The sequence below is a fragment of the Hirundo rustica genome, chromosome 18 (assembly GCF_015227805.2).
Source record: "Hirundo rustica isolate bHirRus1 chromosome 18, bHirRus1.pri.v3, whole genome shotgun sequence".
In the NCBI taxonomy this organism is placed as follows: domain Eukaryota; kingdom Metazoa; phylum Chordata; class Aves; order Passeriformes; family Hirundinidae; genus Hirundo; species Hirundo rustica.
Window position 1 is genome coordinate 9,776,916 of NC_053467.1, and position 26,527 is coordinate 9,803,442.

The window sequence follows — 26,527 nt, forward strand, 5'->3', positions numbered from 1 at the left end:
ATGGGGCATGGCTGGGTGCTGGGGCACGGCTGGGTGTTGAAGCACATCCGGGTACTGGGGCACATCTGGATGCTGGTGCAGAGACGAGTGCTGGGGCACATCTGGGGCATGCTGGGACACATTTGGGTGCTGGTGCACAGATGTGCTGGGCCCGGCCACCCTCAGGACGGTGACTTGCATCCCCTCCATTCCCTGTGGGTGCTGGTGGTGTCAGCAGGGAGTTTGGGATCAGCTGGTGCACGGTCACTGGGGCAGCTGTGCCCAGGCTGTGCAGGAGCCTTGGGAATTGAAATGGGGTTTTAATTCCCGATTTAATTAATTTAACGAACGCAGCATCGCCTGCCCCTGTGGCGTGCCAGCGTTTCAGGGTTTCCTGCTGTGCTCTCATTCTGGTACACGTTGGAAAAATTCACAACAGCCATAAGAACGCCCTTGCCTTTCCCTCTGCCTGGCCCAAAATACGACTCGTGGGGGACAGAAAAGAAAATCAGTGATGCTTTAATCCAGACATAAAGGTGTGAATTGCGGTGTGGACGCCGTGGGGCCACGGTGTGCTCACACCTGGACGTGCCAGCTGCCACCAGCTGTGCCAGCAGCTCCGTGGCACCCAAACTAGAGGAGGCAAGCCTGGAGCTGGGAGCCCCCTCGGCCCCACGGCCGTGGCAGGCTCAGCCCCGTTCCAGCCCAGAAATGTTGTTAAGGAAACACATTTCAAGTTTGCCGTTTCCAAGGAGTTGTTGCAAACAGCCGTGAGGCGAGAGACAGATCAAGGACGTGTGGGAAATGTCCCTGTCCTGCTCAGAGGACACGCCATCATCCCCAGAGCATCTCCGTTTGCTTCCAGCAGATCCAGCTGCTCCTGGCAGCGATGGAAGAGCAGCCAGTGGCACTTGGCCACTTAGTGGCAGGGCTAAGGAGAGAGCAGCAGCTCCCTCAGGTTTCAAAGAGAGAAATAAAGCACAAATCCACCTCATCCCGTCCCTTGGCCTTTGGTTGAAACTTCTACAGCTTTTAAACATCTCTTGCATGTTAAATTGTTTTTGTGGCTATACGAGGGGTTGGAAATGAGATTTTCAGCCCCACGTTTCCACATCATTGGTGCTTGCATGAGCACCATGGTTTTTGGTTTTCTCCAGAAATTAGGGCTTGGTTAAAACTCTGCACTTACAAACTGGATGGTGGGCACAGCTCAGCCACTCACCCACCCTGTCCCTGGCACAAAGGGGATTTAGGCGCCTTTACCAAAATGTCACCGAGGCACACAACCCAACCGTGGGGGCAGAAGTGGTGAGAGAACTTCCCTCGTGCCTCCCCGCCCTTGTCACCTACAAATCCCAAATCCATAGCCTGGTTCCACACCTGGACTGCCCAAATTTCCGTTTCACCCAGCCCGTGGGAGGAAGGTGGTGGTGGTGCAGGAATCACTGTGGTCGTGGCTGTGGAGACGCCACGTGGGGATGTGACCACCGAGGTTTTGTGGTACAAAACCCACCAGGAGTGGCTGCTTGAGGGCTGTACCCCCGTTTGTGTTCTCTCTGAGGGCTTGGTTTCCATCTCAGCTGGAGTGGAGCCAGAAAGGAGTCATTGAGAATATACTTTGTTATCTCTGCGTATTTTCATTTTTCAGCGCAGCAGCTCGGCAGGGAGCCCCAGGCTCTGCTCCTGGCTGTTGTTTAGTCTGGAGTGGGCAGTGTTTGATGGGACACCAGTGCTGGAACCCTGGAGGCTGAAAATTTCAGGCTTTCTGTGCTGAGGGGCATTGACCCTCAAGCAAACATTACACTGAGGTTGTGGAACAGGCTCCCGAAATTGAGCGATAGCACTAGGGGTGTGGTTTGAGAAGGATTGTGTGATTTCACACGTGAAATACTTAGATTTAGGGTTTTAGTTTATAGTAATACACAAGGGGCAAGATGGAGGATTAAGGGCATTGTCTAAGTCCTTCTTCTTCACCTTGTTCTTCACAGTTTCGGGTGATTTTTTCTTACTGGGTGAAAGGATCAGCATTGCAGACCTTGGGTGGTCAATTATTGGGTCAGAAGTATAAATAATATAGGTGCCACCTCGTCATTGGGTAATTACCACTTAAAAGACCTCGGAAAGAGTTAGAGCCATCGCCATTTCCTCCTGTTAGCAGAACTCACAACTCCTGAGACCGTACTTTAGATGAGAGTTAATAAACATCTGAGCCCGAACACAAGAACGGCATCCCGTGTGTTAATCCCGGCTCTAACACGAAGAGAAGAAGAAAACCCTCACAACCAGGAGCGCTCCCTCTCCTCTCACACTGGGCTGGGGTGTCCCCACCTGTGGGATTCCTCGGGGCACAGATCTGGGCAGGATGAAAGGTTTGAAAAGCCTTGAGCACGGGGCAGTGACGAGCTGATGCTGGGGCAGGTGATAAGACCGGAGGTGTTCAAATCCACGCCCAGCCCTCACCCCGTGCCAGGGTGGTTTGTGTGACAACCATAAGAACTTGCAAGTATGAACAATTAGCCTGTGAGATGATTTGTTACACCTGTTAGAAATATTTTTTTTACTTCTTTGGTCATTTTTGGTCGCTCTGTTGAAGTGTTTTTAAGCACCTACAGCGGTGGTTGCTCCAGGTGACCCTGCTACGCCATGGGTGCTGTCAGCAGCTTTGAGATGTCTCAGTGGTTGTGTCCAGGAGGGTTAATGAGTGGATTTCTCAGAGATTTGGGTATTTCCAGGTGTCCTGCAAGACTTAAAATCTCCCTTTGACCCCCTCAAACCCACCACTGTTGCTGAAATGTGGGCTGGAGCTGAGCTGTGGATAAAAGATGCCCTTTGCACTTGCACACCAAGGCTCTGCATGAAGAGCTCTGCCCTGCTGGGCATCTCCAGGGCGGCTGGGACACAAAAGAAATAATCCCAATTCCTTGGTTTTGCCAGAACTGTCTGGGTTGGGAGTTTTGCACTTAAGCCACGGCCACGGGCATTTGGGGATCAGGCCAGGCATCGGTTGTGGAGCCTTGGGAGCTGCCCGTGAGCCGCCAAAATTCACTCCTCTTCCATGGAAACCCACCAAACTCTCCCATTTTAGGGGTGTGGGTTTGCTCACACAGAGAGTGGCTCATAGGGGACAACCAGATCATTTAGCTTTCAAAACCATCCACGAAATCAGACAAAAAAATCCTTGGGAGAGACAGGAGTCGTAAATGAGCCACTTTTATGTCCTTAAAAAAATGGGAGAAAGAGGCGTTTCCTGCCTGTGAAATTCTACCAGCAAGTTTTATGCCCTAAGAGTGTTGTTTGAAAGGAAATGTTGCTACATGGCTATTGAACACATTTTTAATAATAAATTGTGGTGAAGACAGAACTAGTTAATATCCTTTGAAGGAAATAGGAGCTTTTTGTGGCAAGGAACTATTTATTTTGGATTATATCATAAAGAGTTTTTGACTGCAGCGAAAAGTCTGGAGACTGGGGAATGGGATTTTCCTTCAGAAGTCGAAGTTTATTTTCTCTTACAGCCCATGTGGGCAGCAAATTCCTCTGTCTTCCCTTTCTTTGTTATTCTCCGTTCCTTTCACTGTGAAACGTGGAAGTTTCCTTTTCCAATATCGATATTTAACGCTGCCCTAATTGAAGGGGGTTAACAACATCCATCCCCGTGCTCTGCCAGTGCCGGTGGGAGGAGGTTAGGGAGCTCCTTACAAACGTGTTTTTCTCCCCTCCCTCAGGAGCCGGGTTTAAGACCTTCACGGGGAAGTGTTTAATGTGTTTTCGTTAAGTTTTCCCGTTCCAGTGTCGGTTCTCGGGGTTGCCTGGGCTGGTCCAGGCGCTGCAGGAGCAGTCGGGGTCGGTGCTGGGCCATGGGAGGTTCCAGTGATGCTGCAGCCAGCTGCTGGCATTGGAACCAGAAAATCGGCATCGTTGAGGGTGGAAAAGCTCTCCGAGCTCACTGAACCCAAACCCAGCACTTCCAAGCCCATCACTGAACCATGTCCTCACATCTTCGGAATGAGCACTTCAGGGATGGGGATCCCACCGCTGGGCAGCCTCTTCCAGCGCCTGCCCACCCTTTTGGTGAAGAAATTCCTCCTAATTTCCAGTTAAGAGGCTGCTTCCTCTGATCCCGAGACGGAGCTGCTGCCGTGAGCAGTGCACTTGCGAGGAAGGCTCTGTAAAGGTGGCAGCTTCTTCTTCAGTATTTACTGTGTGGGTCAATTTTTGCTAGAAGAAAGTGGATTTAAGCTTCTGCCTAATGTCACAGACATCCTGGAAGTTTTGCTTATCAAAACTGGGTTCTGGAGATGTCTCTCAGCATCGCTGGTTTTTTTTTTCATCCTCAATTATTCTTAAAACTTGGCTTTTGTGGATGTCTCCACGTGCCAAATTGCAGGGAGAGCTCTCAAATGAGCTTTAGCTCGAAGGCTCAGGGACCAGCGATGCTCCAGGGGTTGTTTACACAGCAAATCCATGTTTTTTTGGGTGCTGGGGAGGAGATGTGCGATCTCATCTGCTGAGCCACCAGCAGAACCTTCTGCAGAAGGAGCCGCATTTAGACTTTGTGCTGTGTGTGGCAGTTCACTGGGGCTTTCCTTACTGCAGATCCCAAGGGATTGCAGTAAAAACCCCTCTGCACGTAAATCCCAAGGGATTGCAGTGAAACCCCTCAGGTTTGTGCCTCAGGGTGGAGCCTTGTGCTGTTATTTCGGTGTCTGAGGCACCTGGAGCCTGTGTGGACGCCTGATGCCTGCCGTGGGTGGCTTTTGTGTTTCATTCCCTGAGCTGGGGACCCCTTTATCCAATCCCTTGCTTTTCTCAGATCTGCAGTCTCCAAAAGCTCAGTTTCTGTCAGATGAGGCTGAGATGGACCCGTGGCTTTGCACTTGCCACAAGCGACACAGACCGGCAGATAAACACACGCGGTGGTTTTGTCCAGGAAAAAAAGCTAAAAATAGCAACGATCCATAAAAACGCTGTGGAAAGTACTGGTTTTGGGATGGATGGAACAGGTACCATCCCATTCTGTGTGTCGTGAAGCTGCCCCCGCGTTTGGAGCTCCTGTGCAGATGATTTTAATCCAACCTCATCTCCCCAAGCCGACGTCTGCTCTGGCAAACGGAGGGATTTTTGTTTTGACAGCCAGACACTTGCTTGGCAGTTGCTGTTGAGCAGGACTCTGATCTTGAGGCTTCCAATTATGCTTTTCCTTAAAAAAAAAAAAAAAAAACCCACAAAAAAACCCCAACAAACAAACAAAAAACCAAACCATTTTGAGTCTGTTTGTGTTTAGGGGAGAAAGTCAATTGTGTGTGAGCTGGGTTTTGGATTCTGGAGCTGGGGATTGGAGTGGAGGGGGATCCTGGTTCCTGCATCCCACTGCAGCCTGCTGGGGTGGTTCTGCTGCTTATTTCTGCTTTCAGAGCAGTGCCACGTTCAGGATTGCTGAGGCTTCCTGCAAACCACTCGCAGACCTTGGCCCCAGAGGCTTGGAAAGAGGAGTGCTTTGCATGTCGGAGCAAAAGGAGCTCAGAAATTTGGCCTGATCCAGTTAAAAGCCGTGAAATCGCCTGGTTTCAACCCAGGATTCATTAAATAACCACAGAGTCAGCACATCCCCGCTCAGCACCTTTGGGTGCTGCAGGTGCAATTCCCATTTCCCATCCCCTCCTCCTGATGCCATCGTGGGATCCGCGTCTTCTGTTGTTGCTTTCTGCTTTCTTGCAAAGAAAACCCCAAAGAACGTTAAACGCTGCCTGTGCCTTGGCAGCTCGAACGCACGGACAGATTGCGCCGCAAAAAAAAAAAAAAAAAAAGGCAAAGTTTCAAAATATTGTGTTCTGTGAAGAAGAGACGAGGAAAATAAACTCCCCGAAGTGCAGGTTTTATTTCCCCGGGAGGAAAGGCTTTTAATGTTTATTTGGGTTTGGCGTTTTGCTCCGTGGTTCTGCTGACACCGCTCGTGAAGCGCGCTGAGATTCAGCCTGTGCTGGGTCCAGTTCAAATCAGCTTCGTTCCCAGCAGGTTCATTGTCTTTTTCTTTGTTTTTTTTTTTTTAGAGCAGGTTCCTGAGGCTCAGGGACAGCTCAGGGGGTGGTGCAAGCAAAGCCATGAAGGATAAAAACGGAAAAAAAAGGGGAATAACAGAGCAAATTTGTGCCTGTTTTTGTTTGATTTTGGTCAGGAGGCAGTGTTAACAGGGACCCTAAAAGAAGCAGCTCCTCCACGGGCAGTTTGGTGGATTTTTGTGTCTTTTCCACATACAAAGTCTCTTTGAAGATGCTTTTCCTGCGCCTGTCTCGTTTCCTTGAGGATGCAGGCGGGAGGCAGAGGGGTCGCTGGGGTGGCAGCGTGGAAAGTGCCAGAGGAGCAGGGATTTGGTTTGCCTGCGCTGCCAGATCTGTCTTTTTGAGATTCCTTTGTTCGGATAATGTGCCAGCATCCAAACACCTCTCTCCCTTTCAAACCCAGGTGCACTTGGGCAGGAAAGGGAATCTGGAGCACCCAGCACAGCAGGGCTCGCTCCTCACTTCTGCCTTCTGGATACAACTGGAAAACTGGAAGGAAAAGGGCAGAGAGCAGCTCTGGTCACTGTAGGAATTCCTCCACTGGTTTTCAGAATCGTTTTTGCTTCCTTACACACCAGCTTTTACTTTTTGGGAAAACTCGGAGCTGTTCTTTGTGCTCTCCGTGACCTTGCTCCTTTTATTTTGCTTTTCCTGTGTGAGCTTGGGAGCTCCTGGGAGCAGAGAATTGGCTTTTTTTTTTCAATTTTTCTTCTCTGTGTACATTCTCAGCTCTGTTGATTCCTAATCCCAGCAGTGAGTGTGCACAGGGGTTTCCAATAAATGCTGTTCTCGTGCGGTGTCAGCTGGGTTCTCGCAGCCTGCCCCATCCTGGAATGACTGTGTCAAAAGGAGAGAGCAAGATCCCATCTTTTGGAGCAGACAAGGAAAAAAAAGATACTAAAAAAAACCCACAAAAAAACCTGAAACAAAACCCCAAACCCCAACAAACAAACTAACCAAAATTAAAAAAAAAAAACCAAAAAAACCCCCCTCAAACAAAAGCAAAACAAAAAACCCCCCCACAACAACAAGGAAAAAAAAACCAACCTAAAACTCAAAACCCTAAAAAAAAGTTGCTAATCTGAATTGATTAATTGATCCATAAAGGTCATTTTCCGTTCTGGGTGCCTGCCCTTTGATCCAGCACCCCTCTGGCACTGGGATGCACAAGCATCTATTGATGTGTCAAAAGGAAAACCAAACTCTGACACAAATAGGTGAAGTCAGAGAGAGGGTTGGGAATGGGGAGTAAAACTCCTGCTTAAAATAAAGAGCAATTGATATAAATTGTTAGACTGAAAATGCTGAATGCCTGAATCAGATGCTTGTGCCTTTTTTGGGGGGGGATGGAGCAGGGATTTTATTGCCCAGGCCAGCGGCCAGATGTTTACCTTGGGGTTTGGTGACGTGACTGATGCTTCCAGGTTCTTTTCTCCGTGGATTGGAGCCCCCGTGCTGAAATGGGGCTGGATCTGTGCAGTCATAAAAAGGTTCTTGTGTTTCTCTGCTCTGCCTGGCTGCTGCCTTGGACCCCCTTTCCAGGAGAGCTGCAGCTGAGCTGCCTCACATCTTGAGCTGCATCCAGCTCAGAAAAGCTTTGGCTGGTCAGTGTGAATAGAAACAAATGGCTTTGAAGCCTGCGAACTTCAGTTCTGCTTTATTTTTTGCTGGGTTTGCAGAACTTTAATGGCCAGGAGGTGAAACATTCGGTTAAACAGAATCAGAATCTGCGCTTTCAGATGCAATTTTAAGAAGATGTTTCCTCCTGCCAGGGTTTGAAGTTTTATATCTGGAATGGTTTTAAATCTGAGAAGCATTTGGAGGGTTCCTAGGTGGGTAGGAGGAGAAATACCTTTCCCTTTGCATGTTCTCATGGGCTGCCTTTGCCAGAGCTCTTGCCTGTTTTCTGGACCGAGCTGGCAGCCAGAGCTCGCAGGTTTAAATGAAACCTTGCTGAACAAAGGCATTTTCTGTTTGAACTCCGTGCCCTGAGCCTGCCCCAGCAGCCTGGCCGGGCATTTCTGTTAAATAAGGTCAACAAATACAGACAAGCTGTGTTTTGCAAATTAACCCCAAAGAAATCATAACAACAACAGTGGAAAAACTGCCTTTCTTCAACTCTGCCTCTTTTCTTGTTTCACAGGCAAGAAGAGAAACCCTGGGCTGAAAATTCCTAAAGAAGCATTTGAGCAACCACAGACAAGCTCCACGTAAGTCTGCAAACACTGAGGCAGAACGAAAAGCAAACCACGAAGCCCAGCTGCCTTCCAGCCCTTGGCTGGCACCTGGAAGTGCCCAAGGCCGGGCTGGATGGAGCTTGGAGCGCCCTGGGATAGTGGAAGGTGTCCCTGCCCGTGGCAGGGAGTGCAGTTAAATGATCTTTAAGCTCCCTCCCAGCCCAAACCCTTCTGGGGTTCTGTGATAATTTCACCACCCTTGCATTTCCCGGGGGCTCTCTGCCTTCTGTGTCTCTTGTGCTGCTCAGTGATGCAAGGGAGGATAAAAAACCAGAATGGGCCCCCAGTTTGGACTGGTGTGTCACTGTGGCCACCAGTCTGACTAACAGGCATTCGGTCAGGGCATAAAAACTCGTCCCCTGCCCTGCCTGCTCAGCCTTGCAGAAGGAACCCCTCTGTTCTGAAGGCACTTTGTGCAGCTCCAGCCTGCTTGGCTTTCTTTGCTTCTGTGAGGATTGAGTGTTTTTAGCCTGTTAACCTGTGCTGAGGTGATGATTTATAGCAGGTTTAGGTGTTCCTGCCCGTTTAATCCATTTTTCCTGCAGGCTGGCAGGGGTTTGGTGCTTTCCACCTGCCCGTGAATCCCTCTGGGTTCCTGCAGGGGCGAGCTGGCTGTGAGAAATGCCAGTTCCAGCCCTTTTTGGGGTGTCTTTGTGCATCTCTTGGTCCTGCAAAGCCAGGAGGCTGCTCAGGCCTGCAGGGGCTGAAGGTGTCAGGGGATGGCTTGGGGGCTGGATTTACTCACAGAGGGAAAATTGATCTTTACAGGGAATATTTCACATCTTTTCCCTTTCCTTTCGTGCAGGCCACCCAGAGATCTGGACTCCAAAGCCTGCATCTCTATTGGTGAGGAGGTAAGATCGAGAGACCCCTGGCACCAGCTGAGCATCATCCCTTGTGGGATTGCTTCACTTCAGCCCCTCCACCCCCCAAAAAAAGGGGCAGATAATTAAATACCAGCTATTATTAATAACGCAGCCCGTTTTATCCGAAAGGCGAAGCTGGGTGAACAAGAGCTGAGGAGATCCATCCTGGGAGCTGGTGAGCTCTGGGGGCTCCTGAGCCCCCTCCAGCCATAAATACCCAAGTGGCACGTGGTGTTTGTGCTCCTGCAGGCAGGGCTGTGTGGGTGGCAGCCGCTGTGGCCCCGTGGCCGGCTGCAGTTGGCACTGCCCTGCTGAACGTGCCCCCAGCGCTCACCCTTGGCCTCCCATGACACGTGGGCTCCCTTCATATTTTCCACCATGGAAATTCCTTCCTTGCCTGCACTGAGGTGCAGCTAATCCCCTGGAAATAACCATTATAAAGGGTGGGGGTTGCTGACGGAGCTGTTTGACTCTCCTCTGCGGATCCTTTGCTGATTTAAAGCCTTCACCCAAAATATTTCTCTTTGTTGATATCGAAGGTCGTCTCCTCAGGAGCCTAACTCAAGTTAGATATTCCTGCCCTGGAAGCAAATCCTTCTGCCAGCATGGAAACCAGTCCACCTGAATGAAAAGAATACCAGAATGTGAAAAAAACCCAACCCCAGGGCAGTTGTTTTGATAGGAGAAGAAGGCAGAGCAGAATTCAGAAAAGCGCTTTAAAGCTGGACAATAAATTTATGAGGTGCAAAAGACAGGCCTTGGTGTCAGTGAGGTAATTTATGCAGCGAAATGCTGATCCAGTAGTGGTTTAGAATGCCTGAGTTTGGAGGCTTTCCTTTCATTTTGCGTTTCCCCTGGCTTGGAGCAGGGGTGGGAGGTGGAGACAGCGTGAGATGCAGAATGGTGCAGCACAGAGGCGGAGGAAAACGCCTGCTCCAAGAAAATCACCTCTCCCCTGCAGTCCCAGGGGTGAGGGAAGGCTCCAGTGCTCCAAAATGGCTCCGTGCAGGAGGCAGCGAGGCCGGGCTGGACCCTGCGAGGGGAGCCACGCTCACAGCCCCACAGCTCTCCAGGCACGCATCTGCGGCTGCCTCACAGGGACTGGCACGCCTCGGCTTGCATTTCCCACGGACCTGTGAGCTGCTGATCCAGCCAGGCTCCTTTAGGATGGGCACCAGCATTCCCACACCCCCCTGATCCCGAGGAGAATCCACTTCCCCTCCTGTCCCTTTCCGCTCTGCCGCTCGTCGGGGGAGAACGCTCGGAGCGCGTTTTTGGAGAGGCTCACGGTGTCAGGCGCTCAGGGCTGCCTGAAAATCTCTGCTGTGACTCCAAAATCAACTCAGGGCTCCTTGTGCCCCTTCCCAGGGCGTCTCCCCTCTCTCTGTGGCATCCCCAGCTGGCTGGTTGCAGGCTGCAGGGTTTGTTCTGCTGCGCAGGCAAAAATCTGTGCGGGACCGTTCCTGGGAATCCGCCCATCCTCACCCACTGCAGGGGGATTGACAGCTGGGGCTGTGCTTGCAGCAAGCAGAGTGCCTGGGTTTAGTGGCAGAGGCAGATTTGAAAGGTCCAAAACCTATTATTATTATTTATTATTATTATTATTATTATTATTATTATTCGAGTGGCTGCACGATATTATGGCAGAAAGGAGAAGGCAGGGACGCAGGGTCCGTACAGATTCATCCCTTGTGGAAAGGTAGAAGAAAAATGATGATGGGCAAAAGAAATCCTCCCTGGTTTGAAAGGAGGGCACATCCAGCTGGTGGTTGGCCCACCTGCAGGTCTGGAGACGTGAGCTTTAAAAAAACCTGGAGATGTTTCTGTGATTGTCTGGAGGGAAGAAGGGGATGGAAGGAAAATAAAACGAAGTAAGATGGAAGGTGATTCCCTGGGGAGAAGCTGCTGTGGTGTTTTCTATCCCAGCCCTCACAGGATGGAGAGGCTGAAGGTGGCTGGGAGGGACAAGATGAGCATGGAGTGGCAGGACAAGGGGGAAGCAGATTCAAAAGGAAAAAAGAGTAGGGTTCGACTGATATTAGGAGGAAATCCTTCCCTGGCAGGGTGGGCAGCCCTGGCACAGGGTGCCCAGAGAAGCTCCGGCTGCCCCTGGATCCCTGGAATGTCCAAGGCCGGGCTGGACAGGGCTGGGAGCAGCCTGGGGCAGTGAGAGGTATCCCTGCCATGGCAGGAGGATGAAATGAGATGATCTTTAAGGTCCCTCCCACACAAACCATTCCACGATTCCAGCTCCGAGGGCTCTGTGATCCACGGTTCCATGGCTCTGGGGTGTGGGTGGCCATCAGGCAGAACATCCCATGGCAGGGCTGGTCCTGCTGTGCCTGCCCTGCTCAGGACGCTCCTCCACGCAGCCCAGGCGGGGAGGATGGGCCAGGTGACCCCAGCGTGGTCCCTTCCGCCCCTCCCCAGGCTGTGACTGATTTGGTGACACAGACCCCCGTGGTGGTGGTGGCCGGTCCTCCCTGCAGCTCTGAGCCGTGGCTGACCTCGGGTGGCTGTGGCCCCGGGAGATGTGTGTGCCCCGGGTCTGCCCTGCTGCGGTGTTTGCATCCCCTCAGCTGGCAGGGGACACGGGGGGCAAGCACCCAGGGGCCGCTTCGGGCTTTTGTCCCCCAGAACTTTGAGGTGAAGGCCGATGACCTGGAGCCCATCTCCGAGCTGGGACGAGGTGCGTACGGGGTGGTGGAGAAGATGCGGCACATGCCCAGCGGGCAGATCATGGCAGTGAAGGTAGAGTGAGCCTCGGGGGGCTTCTGTCCTTTCTGGGCTGCTGGGATCCCCCTTGTTCCTTTCCCGAGCTTTGCTGCTTCCCTCCTGAAATCCTCTTTCCACGCTGGGTTTGGGTGATTTGGGTGATTTAACCAAGGGGTTTTTTGGGTCATTTAAGCAGGAAAACCTTGTAAAAGTGGGATGCTCCAGCACTGTTCACCTTTATCCACAATATTCCTGTTTGCCTGGGATTCAATATCCCATCATTTTTTAAATACACACATAGATATAAATTTACATATTTTTTCCTGCTGTAGCCCCTCTAGTTTACTTCATAATTATAAAGAAGAACAAATCTAATTGCACAAGAGCCTCTCCTTCATCTGGGACTTTTCTCAGCCTCCTTGGAACAGGAAGTTTTTTGCTGGGATTTTCACGTTTCGCCTGCCGCGGTGGGATCTTGACTCGTGGCAGCCTTGTAGATGCTATCACGAGAAGTTTTCATAACAACAGCTCAGACTCATAAATTTGGAGATTAGGGAAATGGTCATGGGAAAAACTGTAGCTTGGGAAGGACTGGTCTTTGCCTGGCTGAATTTTAGTTTCCTTTCAGAGTAAAAGATCTGGAAGCTCCGAGCAAACTCTTTGCTGCTCAGTTATGGGCAGATTTTGCTGTGGGTGCTGACGGGTCCCACGGCCTCTGTGCTCTGCATTTGGTCTTTTTGTTTGCTTTGGTGTTCACCAACCTGCCCCAGAGCTCTCTGAGGGCCATGGAAGATCTCGGCTGGGGTGCAGGAGCGTTCGGGCTCTCAGCGATGCTGAGCGGTCGAATTCTGTCCATAACTGACCTCGAGTGGCTTTGGCCACTCTTTGGAAGATGTGTGTGCCCTGTGTCTTCCTGGGAGCCTGGGGAATGCCTTTTTTTCCAAAGCCATGGGCAGCACCAGGCTGGAGCCCTCTCTGGTGCCCAAAACCTGCTGATGGAACAGATGTCCTCTGGACTCCAAAAGCCCCAGCTTTCCACCGGCCCGGAATTCGATTTCCTGCTCCTTTCTGCTCTCCCAAGCCACTTCTTTCTTTCTCATGAGGGGTGGTGAGGAGACCCCTCGGTGCTTGTCACCAAGACACACAAAGAAATCACACGCAGACAAGAGATTTTCGCAGAGGTTCTTCCGATCCAGCTCCCAGCTGAGAGAGCGGAGAGAAGAGAGCCCCTTTGTTTATTTCTTACTTTTTATACATTTGTGGGTCTAGCAGAAGATTGGCTTTTTGGGGTTTCCACCCCTCAGCCTCAGTGGCCAGACCAATTGTCAGTTACAATTGTTTTCAGGTTAGAAATATGCAAACAAAGGACAGAGAATGAAAAACAAAGGATTTGTTTATATTACATCTGTGGGAAAGGTAGAAAAACTGCTCTAATATTCTACAGTAACTAAAAGATCTGACTCCATTTATGAAAATCAAAAGGCTAGTAAAGAAACTCAGAAAAAGCAGGGTAACAGGTGCTCCTGCCGCGGGTGCTGGGCCGGGGAGGTGCCTGTGACAGAGGTGGTGGCACAGGGGTGGCACCAGCGGGGCTGGAGCAGCGGGGCCCTGGGACAGAGGCGGTGGCACAGGGGTGGCACGAGCGGGGCTGGAGCAGCGGGGCCCTGGGGCAGCCGGGCCTGACGCTCCGTGTGTTCCAGCGGATCCGAGCCACGGTGAACAGCCAGGAGCAGAAGAGGCTGTTGATGGATCTGGATATCTCCATGAGGACGGTGGATTGTCCCTTCACCGTCACCTTTTACGGGGCGCTTTTCCGAGAGGTGAGGCTTCCCGGGACTGAATTCCCGCTCCCGCGCTTCCTGCGCGTGCCGGGGATCTCATCTCCACGCGCTCACGGAGGTTTGCTCAGGCCTGGCCTGAGCGTGTGTGAGCTGTGAGTGTGGGACAGACCCCAGCTCACGGCGTTCAGATCGCCGCGGCTTGCTGTCATCCGTGCGGAGGAAAAGTGTGGGAAGCTCTGGAAAGCAGGATTTATTGAGGAGCTTTGAGCACAGCTCTGCAGAGCTCAACTTTTCCTGGCTGGGCATTGGGAGCCTCAGTCCCTGATAATTTTCTGGGCTCCTAAATCACTGTGGCTCTGCTTTGGGAAGAGTTACACCCTAAATGGTAGGGAATGTGAAGAGAATTCCAGAGCAGGGAAAAGAAAACCCAGGAGAGCTTTGCTGAATGGGTTTTAAAAAAACAGGGAAGGGAAGGGAAGGGAAGGGAAGGGAAGGGAAGGGAAGGGAAGGGAAGGGAAGGGAAGGGAAGGGAAGGGAAGGGAAGGGAAGGGAAGGGAAGGGAAGGGAAGGGAAGGGAAGGGAAGGGAAGGGAAGGGAAGGGAAGGGAAGGGAAGGGAAGGGAAGGGAAGGGAAGGGAAGGGAAGGGAAGGGAAGGGAAGGGAAGGGAAGGGAAAGGAGAAAGGAGAAAGGAGAAAGGAGAAAGGAGAAAGGAGAAAGGAGAAAGGAGAAAGGAAGGAAAAGGAAAAGGAAAAGGAAAAGGAAGGAGAAAGGGGAAGGGAAGGAGAAAGGGAAGGAGAAAGGAAAGAAGAGGAAGAGGAAGGAAGGAAGGAAGAAGAGATGCTTTGTTCCAATATCTGGGTATCTGCTTGCTTTACCCTCCAGGGGGACGTGTGGATTTGCATGGAGCTCATGGATACCTCACTGGACAAATTCTACAAACACGTCATTGACAAAGGCCTGACGATTCCCGAGGACATCCTGGGGAAAATCGCAGTCTCTGTGAGTAGCAGCGGGGTGAGGAGGGGAGGGAAAGGGATTTATCTTCCAAATCGAGTCCTGCCTGACACCCAAGCTCCCTGCTGTGTGTGCACCAGGAAGAGGGCGATCCATGTGCCAGCCCACATGGCCATTCCCACAGCTGGCCTCACATCTGTCTGTATGCTATATATAATAATAAATATAAGAAATTAGATTAAATAATAAATATCAATAATATTATTTCTAGTTAATTTTATTTGATTTTAATATTACTTAATTATAAGCAATATTTGTATAATAATATATAAGTTATAGAAACTATTTATGTAATAGAGATAATAAATATTTATATGATTTATAATTTATATTTCAGGGGTGTTATTTATAAGCCATAACTGTTCCCATCCATCCACATGATGGAGAGAATGGCCCAGTGTGAGGTGTGGGCTGGCTCCTGCAGCTCCTTTCCCTTCACATCGGGGTCCTGGAGCCCTCAGGAGGATCCCTGGGTGCCCACGACACTTCAGGCTGCTGGCAGGGTGCAGGACTGGTGGGGGATATGTTTTTCCTGCCCTCCAGGCAGCTCTGGGGGTGAAGTCAGGCACCATTTCCTCCTCCTGGTGGTGCTGCCAGCTGTGATTGATGCTGGATTTGTCGTTTCAGATCGTGAAAGCGCTAGAACATCTCCACAGTAAGCTCTCCGTGATCCACCGAGGTGAGTGCCAGGCACACGCTGCCCTGCTCTCAGCCTGGCAGGGGCTCCCAGAATCCCAAAATACCCGAGATAAAGCGAGCTGTGGACGGCAGAAATACTTCCCAGCATCTCATGACTTGTAGCGAAACCCAAGCAGAGGAGGTGGCTGCTGTTCGCTCTTTAAAGTCTGCCTGCAGCTCGCAGGGTTTCCCTGAAGTCAGGAGGAAGGGCTGGCAGAGGAAGGGCTCTTTCCCTGGGGTTGCTTTCCCCTGAACCCATGGTCTGCTTCATCACCGGGGTGAAATGCAGCCAGGCTTTATCCCTGACCTCGGGGAGCTTTGGAGCAGGCTTTGCCCGGCTTTGTCCCGCAGCTCCATGCTCATTGCTGGTGTGCAGTGACAGGGATCTCCCTGCCAGCCTCATCCTCCTGCCCTGCGCCACCATCCCCACCTTTCCATGAGCTTCCCTGGGCACCAGTGCAGCAGAGCAGCCTGACACCAAACCCAGCCTCAAATGAGAGCAGGAATTCCCTCCTCAGCCTCTTGCGATGCTTTCCCCCCGTGCAGCGTCCCAAAGCTGCCGTGAGCGCACTCAGAAACAAATTGGCAGTTGCTGCTTGGCACCTTTGTTTTTCAAGGGTCATTTTCAATTTGTCCTGAGGAGGAGAGAGCCCTCCCTGAGTGCCTGGGGAGCAGCAGAGTGCAGCTGGAGCAGGCAGTGGCACTGGCTGTGTTCCTGCTGTGGCTGGGGGTTGAGTTTCTGCCTTCTGCATCACTTACAGGAGGTGGAAAGCCCTTCCTGGCTGCTGGCTTTCTGTGTGCACTTGTTTGATTGCCACTGAAAATGGTCTGATTTCAGCGTAGGAGCAGATGGATGATGATTTTGGATACCTGAGGCTTTCGATTGCTGATTAGAGAGCAGATGTTAATGAGCTGTGAACGCACGGGACTCAAACACAGCTTCTGGCATCCTTCAAAGGGTGTTTCAGCTCCTGTATTGAATTCTTTATCACGTGGAGACAGAGGATCTTCAGGAAGTGACCTGTTATTTCTGGGTGGCAGCAGGGAAGGGCTCGCTCCCTTTGGAGCATCCCAGGGAAAGCAGGGTCAGCTGTGCTGCAGTTCCATTTGGGATCAGCCTCCCAGGGCAATTGCCTGCTCTGCAGGAGAACACCTCCCTGCTCTCCTGGGTATCCCCTCCTGCCATCTCTGGGCGCCTTCATTTCCCTTTCTGCTGGGGATTGCAGCTGCCCTCACGAGCCTGCTGAGCACACCAGGGCTTTGTAAAGCCACGATGGGAAGAGATAAATCTGGCAGTAATAGAGAGATGAGACTCTGGCCTGTTTTCCTTGGGGTGTGGAGCTCCCACTCTTCTGCTGCTCGCGCTGCAGTCGAGCTCTGTATCCTTAAAACCAAAGGCTGTTTCTGAACCTTTGATCCTTGCCTCAGTTAACTGCTCTCTCCTTCCCCTGCAACCCTTTCACCCTTTCCTGCCCCACATCCTTCCCCCGTGGGTTTTTCCCTTTGCTGGTGCGATTCCAGACCCACGGAGCTCCGGCCCTTTGCAGATCCCCGCGGAATCGCCCCCAGCTCTGCGGGGCTGCTCCCCGACCTCTCCCCGGGCAGTGGGACGGGCTGGCGATGGGCAGAGTTACCTCCTGCTGCCCTAAAGCAGAGAGGGCACTGTGTGACGGGAGGGACACCGGCAGGGCACGTGACGGGCCCATGAGGCTGTCGCCTGAGCGCGCCGCAGCCGCAGCCAGCGGGGTTTTGGCACGCCCGGGGCTCTGCCGGGCTCCCTGGCCGCCCTCTGCTGCTGGGCCCCTCTGTGGCTGCTTGTGGCTTGGCCCAGCCACCCCCAGGTGACAGTGACCGTGGTCTGTGTTCCTTCTTGCAGATGTAAAGCCCTCTAACGTGTTGATCAATACGCAGGGGCAGGTGAAAATGTGCGATTTTGGGATTAGCGGTTACCTCGTCGACTCTGTTGCTAAAACCATGGATGCAGGATGCAAACCCTACATGGCTGTAAGTGGAGAAGCTGCGTGGGGGGCAGCCAAAGGAACATGAGCCTGGGGGGAAGGATCAGCCTGCAGTGCCTCTCCTGGGGATTCCTTTGGGAAGATGCAGCCCTGAAGTTAAGGGACACAATCCCCTTGGGAGGGTGGGCAGATCTCGTGGCTCAGATCACATCTCCTGGGCACGGCGTCCCGCTGCCTGCTCGCCTGCCTGTGACCTTGGGGAAGGCTCTGGAACTGCTCCCTCTTGCCTCTTTGCCATTTGGCCCCTGGGGACAGCAGTACTGAGCATGGGGAGGAACAACAGTCCATGCTCATCCCTTCCATGAGCTTCCCTGAGCAGCAGCGCAGCAGAAACCAGCCTCAGATGAAATCAGGAATTTGGGGTCCCTCTCCTGGGAGCTGCTGTGCAGGATTCACCCTTTGTGGAGCACCTGAACGGGGTGAAAACAGTCCTGGAGAGCTGAGCCTTGTCAGCCCCTTGGTGCCAGCTGTGCCAGCTCAGCTCCACCAGCCCGGCCCCTGGTGCCAGCTGCTTCTGGTGACCCGTGTCACTGGTGCCTTGAGAGGCTCCCTGGAGCAGAGGCTGGGCAGAGCTAAGGGAATAAAGCAGGGATTTGTTAAAAGGCCTTCAGAGGATGCAGCTTGGGCAGTACAAGAGCCTGGCTGGGGCTCCAGCCAAGATGGACAGTGGGTCAAGAGTTTTCACACTTTCACAGCTTTTGGTCCATTTCCATATTGGGGTTAATGGACCAATTACACTTCAGGTGATGCAGTCCCACCCTTTCCTCAGTTCGCTGCTGTTTGCACTTTTTGGGCCTGAAGCTGCAGCGGTGTCCTTAGTTCTGGGGCTGGCAAAGGATTGTTTTGTGTGACTGAGCTGTGAGGAGAACTTGCTCCCGCTTTATATGAAGTTCAGAGTTACACACTAATGCAGTGCAGAATCTGAAAATATGAAAGTTAAAACTTAAGGCACCACCCTTCCTGGTGAGGATGGGGAACCAGCTGAGCGCAGCAGAACCCAGGAGGGCTGAGGGGTGCTGGGCTGGCACCCTGAGGGACCCAGCCAGGGTGTGGGCAGGGCACCGGGGCCGTCCCTGCTCCTCACCCACCTCTGTGTCTGTTGGCAGCCTGAGAGAATTAACCCGGAGCTGAACCAGAAGGGATACAGCGTCAAATCCGACATCTGGAGCCTGGGGATCACCATGGTAGGGTCACCTGGGGGCTGCCAGAGCGGCCAGGAGGGCTCTGGGTTCATTCTGCTGGGGACAGGGTGGGGATGGAGCTCAGGAGGGAGCAGGGAATGTACCACAGTGTAGTAATGTATTTAAATAACTTAGATTATAATGTGCTCTAGTTCAACCGCTTGTAGCTGTCTTTATCAAACCCTCAGACATTTATCAAGGTTACTGAGATACAAACAGTATTAAGTTAAGAAAGAAGAGCTTAAGAAACTGAATGCTAAAAACATAAAAATAGATAAAAGAGACCCAACGTAATGACAGACCGTGACCAGCCGTGTTTTCTGAAAAACACCTACTGAACGTGTAGACAGGATAGAAGCACCAATCAAACAATGTGTAACCAGGTGAACGAGTGCTCTTAAAAATGTATACAAGCAGTTTAATGTGAACGATCCATCTGCCGCATGCTGTCGGTGGTTCGGGAGTGCCGAGCTCCCGCAGCGCAGGGATGGAGGGCAGCAGGAGCAGGGAGGGAGCTGCTCCGGGATGCGGGAGCTGCCGGGAGATGGCAGCATGAGCTAAGGCACGGCAGGATGGATTCCCAGCACACACAATCCTCCCGGCTCTCCGCAGCTCACAGAATCCCCCTCGGGAGAGCAGGGATGGGGGCGGCTCCCACGCAGTGTTTTGGGGGAATGCATCTGCTCCCGCAGTTCCCCAGTGCGGGGTGGGCTGGTTTTAGCTCCCAGCCTTTCCCCGGAGCTGTCTGGCACGGGGATTGCCTGTGGAGCTGGCTGGGTCTCCTCCAGCCCCTCCTGTTTGCTGGGGAAGGATGAGCAGTGTGTTGTGGCCAGGTGGGGTGAGAATCCCAGAACTGGCCAGGTTTGGGTGGGAAGGGGTCTTAAAGCCAATCTCATTCCACCCCTGCCACAGCAGGGACACCTTCCCCTGTCCCAGGCTGCTCCAAGCTCCATCCAGCCTGGCCTTGGACACTTCCAGGGATCCAGGGACACTTCACCACCCTCACAGGAAACAATTCCCTCCCAATATCTAATCTATATCTCTCCTCTTTTAGTTCAAAACCAATCCCCCTCATTCTATCGCTGTTGGCCCATGTAAAAAGCCACTCTCCCTCCTTTCTGGGAAGCCCCTTTATGTACTGAGGGGGCTCTGAGATCTCCTTGGAACATTCCCACCTGCGGGCTGAGCACCCCCATTTGTGTGCAGCCTACAAGGACACACGTGGGGATCCCAGCTGTGTGGGGCGTGCAGCCGCGGTGCTGAGGCAGGATCTGTGTCCCCAGATCGAGCTGGCCATCCTGCGCTTTCCCTACGACTCCTGGGGGACGCCCTTCCAGCAGCTCAAGCAGGTGGTGGAGGAGCCGTCGCCGCAGCTCCCAGCCGAGAGGTTCTCAGCGGAGTTCGTCGATTTTACCTCACAATGGTAAAATTCCCTCCTGTCCTCGCCCTCCCTGGCCCTGCTGGCCTTCCCCGTGCTGGTGCCTGTGTCCACAGGCAGCGCTCTGTAGGAGAAGGGAATACAGGGTGATCTCACCCCTAATCAGTAGCAGTTGTGTTAATTAACCTGCAGAGCCTTGCCCCTGACGAGTCACAGCTGTATGCAAAAAGGGTGAGTGAGAAAAAAGAGGGGTGAGCTGGTGAGGGGAGGGTGATCCTGGAGGGGCACGAAGGAGAGAATCATGAAGCAGGATCCTGGGAGTGAGGGCAGTCCGGGGCTGCAGTCAGAGCCTGTTGTTGGAACCTGTTTTTATAATCTAGCCAGGTAAAAGCCTTCATTCAGAGCCTGCACACTGATCCCTGCACTGAGTTTAGCAGCAGATAACCAGCAGTCAGAGGCTGCAAGGGAAACCCCCGGCAGGAGCTTGCTGCAGCCAGGGTCAGGGAATAGCTGGAGTTAAGATGATGAAGCTGTGAAGAGGAATAAGCCAGGACCCTTCTTATGCTGTGTTTAACAAGAAATCTCTGCCTCGGCTCATTTTTACCCTCTCATAAGAGGGCTGCTGCAACAGCTCTCAGTTTTGGGCAGAAGATTCCCTTTGGGAAGGGCTGGGCCTCTGTGCCCTCACTGAGCTCTGTGCAGGTGCTGGTGGCAGCTGTGGGGCTCTGAGGAACGGGCTGGGCTGCTCTGAGGGGACACACAGGATTCAGGAGGCCCTGACTGCCCCCACGCCAGCAGCACAGGGGTGCTGTGAGCAGGTGCAGCTCACGTCCCTGAGTCTGGGAAGGGCAGCAGGGCATGGAACGGCTGCACCCTCTCTCAAGGGACACGGCTCTGTCCCCTGAGGGCAGATTTTGCCCCGTGGTGATCCCTCTGTCCGGTGTCTGTCCCTCTCCCAGGGCTGCTGCTCTGCTTTCCCTGGGAGCTGGAAGCAGCAGGAGCGTTTGGCTGCGCTGCAGGAAAAGGGCTGGAGCTGCTGTCTGCAGGCTGCACAGAGAGCTCGGGCAGCCCCGAGCCCTGGCCGTGGCTCCCTCAGTCCTCCCGCCAGCAGCGCGGGGTTTTGCAGGCGCTGCAGTGCCACCCCGCCGAGTCGCTGGGTGCGCGTGGTGGCCACGGAGGATGGCAGAGGGACAGACAGAAATGTGAGACTCCTCCTGAGCTGCCAGGGCCCGGCCGGCTCTGCTGACCCAGGACGGGGGATTAGCAGCTGCTCCTGCCCAGGGACTCTCAGTACCCACGTTTGGATTCTTCAGAGTTTTATCCAAACGTGTTTTCGTGTCCCCGTGGTCCAGCTGCTCGGCTCCTGCCCCATGCTGGGGAATACCTGCCGTGCCCGCTGTGCCCTGGGTCTGGGAGAGCCTGGAAAAAGCCTCTCACGAGATGCCCCCCGTTCTTGCAAGGCCCACGCTGAGGTTTTGGAGCAGCTGCTGGCTCCTGCAGCCAGTGCTGCTGGCTCTGCTCTTTCCCAGCTGCCTGCTTGTTCCTCTCTGAGGGATTTTCTCTTCCAAGCCCCGTGTCTTGCAGCTCAGGCCGTGGCTGCTTTAGGAGTTACATCCACGGCCACTTTGGGGAGCACGTGGTGATCCCTGTCCTGGCAAATCACTTGGTCAAATCCTCACTGCCAGCAGCGTGGCACGGACTTGGAGCGGTGAACTTTGCACCGGTTTTGTGCAAAGGGCTTGGCATGGTGAACTTTGCACCGGTTTTGTGTTCCTGGGGTCTGGGAGCTCCTCCTGACACCAAAGCAGGTCACAGCCAGTCTGTATCAAGCCTGGCTTAGGGCTGTGTTTATCCACCTGCTACCTGAGGCAGTGAAGTCTGATCACCTGTAGGCGCTGCAGGAAGGTTCCTGGGAGATCTGAGTCAGGATCAGATCCCAGTATAACTCCTCATTCCTGAAAATTTACATCGAGTTCAGTAACTTACCGCCAGATTTCCTGCTATTAGTAACCCAGGGACAAATTTGTTTTGGAGAGGGTCTAAATAAAGAGGATTGCACCAAATCTGGACGCAGCTAACCTTCAAATTCACCTTGTCATCGTGGCTGGGGCTGGTGCTGAGCTGGGAGGATGTGACACATCCCGTACCTTCGGGCCGCCGATATTGGCACGTATCGGCCCCGGGTTCCTCTGTTCATTCACAACATGACACTAAACACGAGCCCTCTACACACAGCAAGCAGGAAATATCTATTCAGTGTGTGTCCCCTGCTTCCTCTGGGCCCCAGCAAATCCCAGCAGAGGTTCTCACTTTTGTTTTGCTCAGTGTGACACCTTTTCCCCGCCACCGCCGCGTACGTGTGTGAAGATCTTTTCAAGTCGCTCCAAGTGTCTTTCCCCTAAATACACTGCCAGGAAGTGAGTAGAGATTACGTCCTGTCTTTTAAAAGCTATTTTCTGCTGGAGGGAAACCAAAATAACTTGCAGCTACAACCCTCCAGGGCCATCTGTTGTAGGAGAGGAGAAAAAAAGGATGTCCCATGGAAGCGTCCCCGCTGATAACGGCGCGGTGATAAACAAACAGTTGTACACGTGCTCCGGAGCGGCTCAGTCGCTGCTCCCAGGCAGAGCCTGGAGCCTGAATCCATTCCCCGAGTCACTGGCCTGTTGGAGAGCACCCAAACTCCCTGCTGTACCTGGCCCCCAGCAAGAGGCAGGGTTGGAAGTGGTGTTTTTGATGGCTCCAGATCTCTTGGTGGGCCTCGAGCTCTTGGACCCAGCGCTGTTGGCTGCCGCTGTCCTCAAGGCCTAGATTGTGTCCTCAGCTTGGATGAGTAGCTGAACTTATTCTGCAGAGCCTTTAAACCTTCCTTTTTGTCATGGTGTGATTTTGTGGCCTTACTTCAATTGCTGACAGAATGTAAAATCCGTTGTTTTTTTTTTTTCTTCCCAACTAAAGCTTGAAGAAGAATTCCAAAGAACGGCCAACATACCCAGAGCTTATGGTGAGTGTGGCTGCACCAGGCGGCGTGTTCAGAGCTGAACGGGGTCACTGTGAGGTGCTGAAGGCAGAGATTCCAGCAGGGATGGTGTTGGGGATGCTTTGCATCTCCTCTTTCATACCAGATGGGAGAACCGGGACACTCCAGCGTCCTGGGAGGGCGGCTGCAAGTCAGAGATGCTCTTTGAAACCTCAGCCAGGTGAGATTTGCAGTCAGCTCAGGGGAGAAAAGACATGTTAAAGCAGGCAATGGACAAGAATGAGGCTGTTGGGAATCCTTTGGTGAGGCTCAAATGCTCCTCTGGGGTTTGTGTGATCAACTCAGACACCTCAGTTGGCCACAGGTGCTCGCTGGAGGATTTTTGGGCAGAGTAATTCCTGGATCTTGGGGACAGAGATGAGTCTGGGACTGATAGTTCCAGTTACTGAATTTCATCTGCTGCCTAGAGACTCTTTCCTGGGAGGGATAACTGAGGAGGAAAATGCCAGTAAAGGTTGGTGACAGGGGAAATGCAGGGCATTGTCTGTGCCCAGCCAGAGCTCTGGGCTGCAGCTGGCAAGAACAGATTTTTCTGCTTGGGCTCCACAGCTTCATGGCCTCTCTCTCTCCCTCCCCTGACTTTCTGGTATTGATCCTGGTGCTCCTAAAAGCTGGCAAAAAGCAGGAGAGCTCAGGAAGCTGGTGTTTCACTCCTGAAGACATTCAATCCTTTTTTACTCTCACACAATTCACGGCCTTCTGAAGGCAGGAACGTGCCTAAATTTGTTATTTCTGAAGATGCTGACCCTGCATTCCCACCCTTGTCCAGTCTCAGTGTCAAGATCACCTGGATTTAGGGTGGAAACTGCTGCAGGATTTCTTTAGGCACTGGTGTTCCCTACCCCACAATTTTTGGGACATGCATTCTGCCACCAGAGGGTCAGGCCCATCACCGCCTCACACCTTCTGCTCAGCGGTGAGAAGGTGCCAGGTTTAAGGTGATTTTTACCTGCAAGTCATGCTGGAAATCCACGACCCTGAGCTGCAAGCAGTGAATAATTCCCGTGGCATTTGCTGCTGGGCCCCGTAATGCAATCTTAAACTATAAATAGATCTGATTGACACACAGCTTGCCCCCAGACCGGTTTCAAACAAAAGGAGGCCTGAGATTTATGGCTTTTTTTTTTTTTCCTGGGGGAGGGTGGGTATATTATTGAACAAATCCATCTGTATATTTTAAACAAATTTCTGAACTTTGCCAAATGGCCTTTTATCAAGAAAGGTTCAGCGAAGCAGCTCGGTCTGCTGCAGCACTAACACCCGTTGGCAAGGCAGTGCATTTCTATTGAATTAGGTTCTTGGATCACCCCTGCAGAGTATCTCAGTGCTGTGGTATTTGATGGCTGACATGGATGCTGTGAGGTCCTGGGGTTGAGGGTTGCTGTTTTGTTGGGTTTTTTTTTTTTTTCCCCCCTCTCTTATGGCATTAAGTTGCGGTGCTGGATTGGACTTGTCATTTCGGCCAAGATTTCCTGTGGAATTGAGGTTTCTCATGGAAAATATGACTCTGTGCTATCTCCAGCATCAGGAAAGCCGAGAGGGGTGCTTGGTTTCACTTAAAAACCCCACTTCCCCAGGTGAAGTGGAGCGTGGAACTACTGCGGGAGCGGTGCCGTGCACATGCTGCCTTCCTCAGGGGCTCTGCGCCAGGCTCAGCCCGTGCAGGGGGCTTTGGTTCCCTGGGGCACAGGGCTGGGGGATTGCTGCCACCCCTGGCACCCTTCTGAGTGCTTCCAGGCCGTGCTCTGGCTGTCGCTCAGTGAGCTGGGACAGCAGGGACGCGGTGCTGGCGTGATAACAAGGCTTTGGGGTCACCTCTCTGTGTTATCCAGGACTCTTCAGTTCCTGTGAGTGTCTGACCTGGGGAGACATGAAGTTTGGCCTGGATCTTTGCCTCAACCCATCCCAGCCCTGTTTCCCACATAATTGTGCTTCCTCTTCCTTACTGGTGTGTCTCTGGATCGCTTCCCAGGCGCTCAGAGCCGCCTCTTCTCATTCCCTGGGTGACTTTCCACTCAAGCCCACCTTCAAGGTTGCTTTGCTCTTCCTCTCCCTCCACTTGGCCCCTGCCATTAAAGATCCTTGAAGCAGCTTGGGAAAACCCTGGAAACCCCAAACTGTCTTTCAAAATCCGACTCGAAACGATCGGGTTGGAAATCAAACCCCCAGCTTTGTACAGAGCAGAGGCCGCTGTGAGGCCTGCAGGGCCCTGGCTGCCTTTTGGCTCTCTCCGACACCCTCCAGACAAATAAATCCCATTATCTGCCAGGACAGTGGGTGTCTGACAGGGTTTTGGGGCTTTTCAAGTGGGATCTCAGCTTGGGGTGTTGCTGAACCGAGCAAGCTGAGTCGCTGGTGCTGGTGGAGAGGGGCTTTTGTTGCTCTTGGGGGGGGATGTGGTTGTGTTTTTTCTCCTCGGCCGTGTTTTTCCGTTCGTGCTGAAATGCCGGCAGGGTTTTCTGGCAGGCTCTTCTCCCCACGCTGGTCAGGATGGAGTGGTTAAACACACAAGTGGGGATGCTTTTCCAGTGGGGATGGCTTTCCTGTGTGGTGGCTGGGGTGAAGGAGCCGCTGCTGCTGCGAGGAATTCAGGGAAGAAATGAGACTCAGGAGTCACCAGAGGCTAAATACCCAGATAAAGCTGAGGGGAGACCACTGCAGTCAGCAAGGTTGGAGCGTGTGGGATGGGTAACCGTGGCCTGGGGGTGTTATGGGGCGGATGGAGAGGGTTTTCTGAGCCTTCCCCTCCCTGCAGAGCTGCCCAGCTCAGGGCAGGGTTTTGGGGGAGTCCAGGAGGGCATCACAACTTCATGGAGCAGCCCTTGTGCTGCCGGGCTTGCCTCAGCTGTAAAACCCCAGTATTGTGATGCTAAGGAGAAAACCTTCCTCTCTGTCTAGGGGATTGTCTGAAAAGCTTGGTGAATAATAAACTTCGCTATTTTTTTTTGTGTGTGTTTTTCTCTCTTTGCTTTCCCAGCAACATCCTTTCTTCACCCTGCACGAATCCAAAGAGACAGACGTCGCCTCTTTTGTCAAGCTCATCCTGGGAGACTGAGAACTGGACTTGGGGAAGAATTGCCCTTCTGTGGACTGGTGGGTGCAGGGGAGGGGCGCGTGGCAGGACTCGTCATGGAAGCACCAACAGAAAGTCGCCGTGTTTTTGTTTTGTTTTGTTTTTATTCTGAGAAACCCCCGCCTCGCCCGAGTTTCTGGGTTTTTTTGTTTTGTTTTTTTTTTAAAAGGGTTCTTTGGTATCCATAGCGACATAGAACGAGCTGGTTAGTGGAATGAATTTTAATAAGGTTGGTAACCTTAAAACAAGAAAAACGAAACAACAAAAAAAAAAAATTTTTTTTTTTTTTTTGAAAGAGTGATTTACATATTTAATGACAGTCGAAGTTCCTCCTCCTAACTTGCTCCTCGTCCCCCTTCCCTCCCTTCCCCTTGAACCGGAATTTGCTTTGTCATGGTAATAGGTGCTATGGTAGTCATGAAGTTGTATGTAGATTTATATTTTGTCCCTTCCATTATTTTAATATTTATGTTAAGTGCTTGATGGAATAGATTTCTGTTTTATATGA

The 26,527-nt window shown here is 52.4% G+C and overlaps 1 protein-coding gene across 1 annotated transcript; it reads left to right on the forward strand.

Annotated features, from left to right (window-relative positions):
- Nucleotides 1-26,527, forward strand: MAP2K6 (mitogen-activated protein kinase kinase 6). The gene is made up of 12 exons (XM_040082036.2): nucleotides 1-169; nucleotides 8,182-8,248; nucleotides 9,081-9,129; nucleotides 11,779-11,892; nucleotides 13,557-13,676; nucleotides 14,520-14,636; nucleotides 15,279-15,330; nucleotides 17,206-17,333; nucleotides 18,454-18,531; nucleotides 19,812-19,951; nucleotides 22,865-22,910; nucleotides 25,924-26,527. Exons 1-12 carry the CDS (start codon nucleotides 1-3, stop codon nucleotides 25,999-26,001), a joined length of 1,158 nt encoding a protein of 385 aa, XP_039937970.1. The 3' UTR covers nucleotides 26,002-26,527.

What these genes read in the sequence shown, in the direction of transcription:
- MAP2K6 (XM_040082036.2), top strand. Translation starts at nt 1, where the DNA reads ATGGGGCATGGCTGGGTGCTGGGGCACGGCTGGGTGTTGAAGCACATC. An exon ending in GGCAGATCATGGCAGTGAAG is followed by an intron (nt 11,893 to 13,556) that starts GTAGAGTGAGCC and finishes CGTGTGTTCCAG; the next exon opens with CGGATCCGAGCCACGGTGAA. An exon ending in GATGCAAACCCTACATGGCT is followed by an intron (nt 17,334 to 18,453) that starts GTAAGTGGAGAA and finishes GTCTGTTGGCAG; the next exon opens with CCTGAGAGAATTAACCCGGA.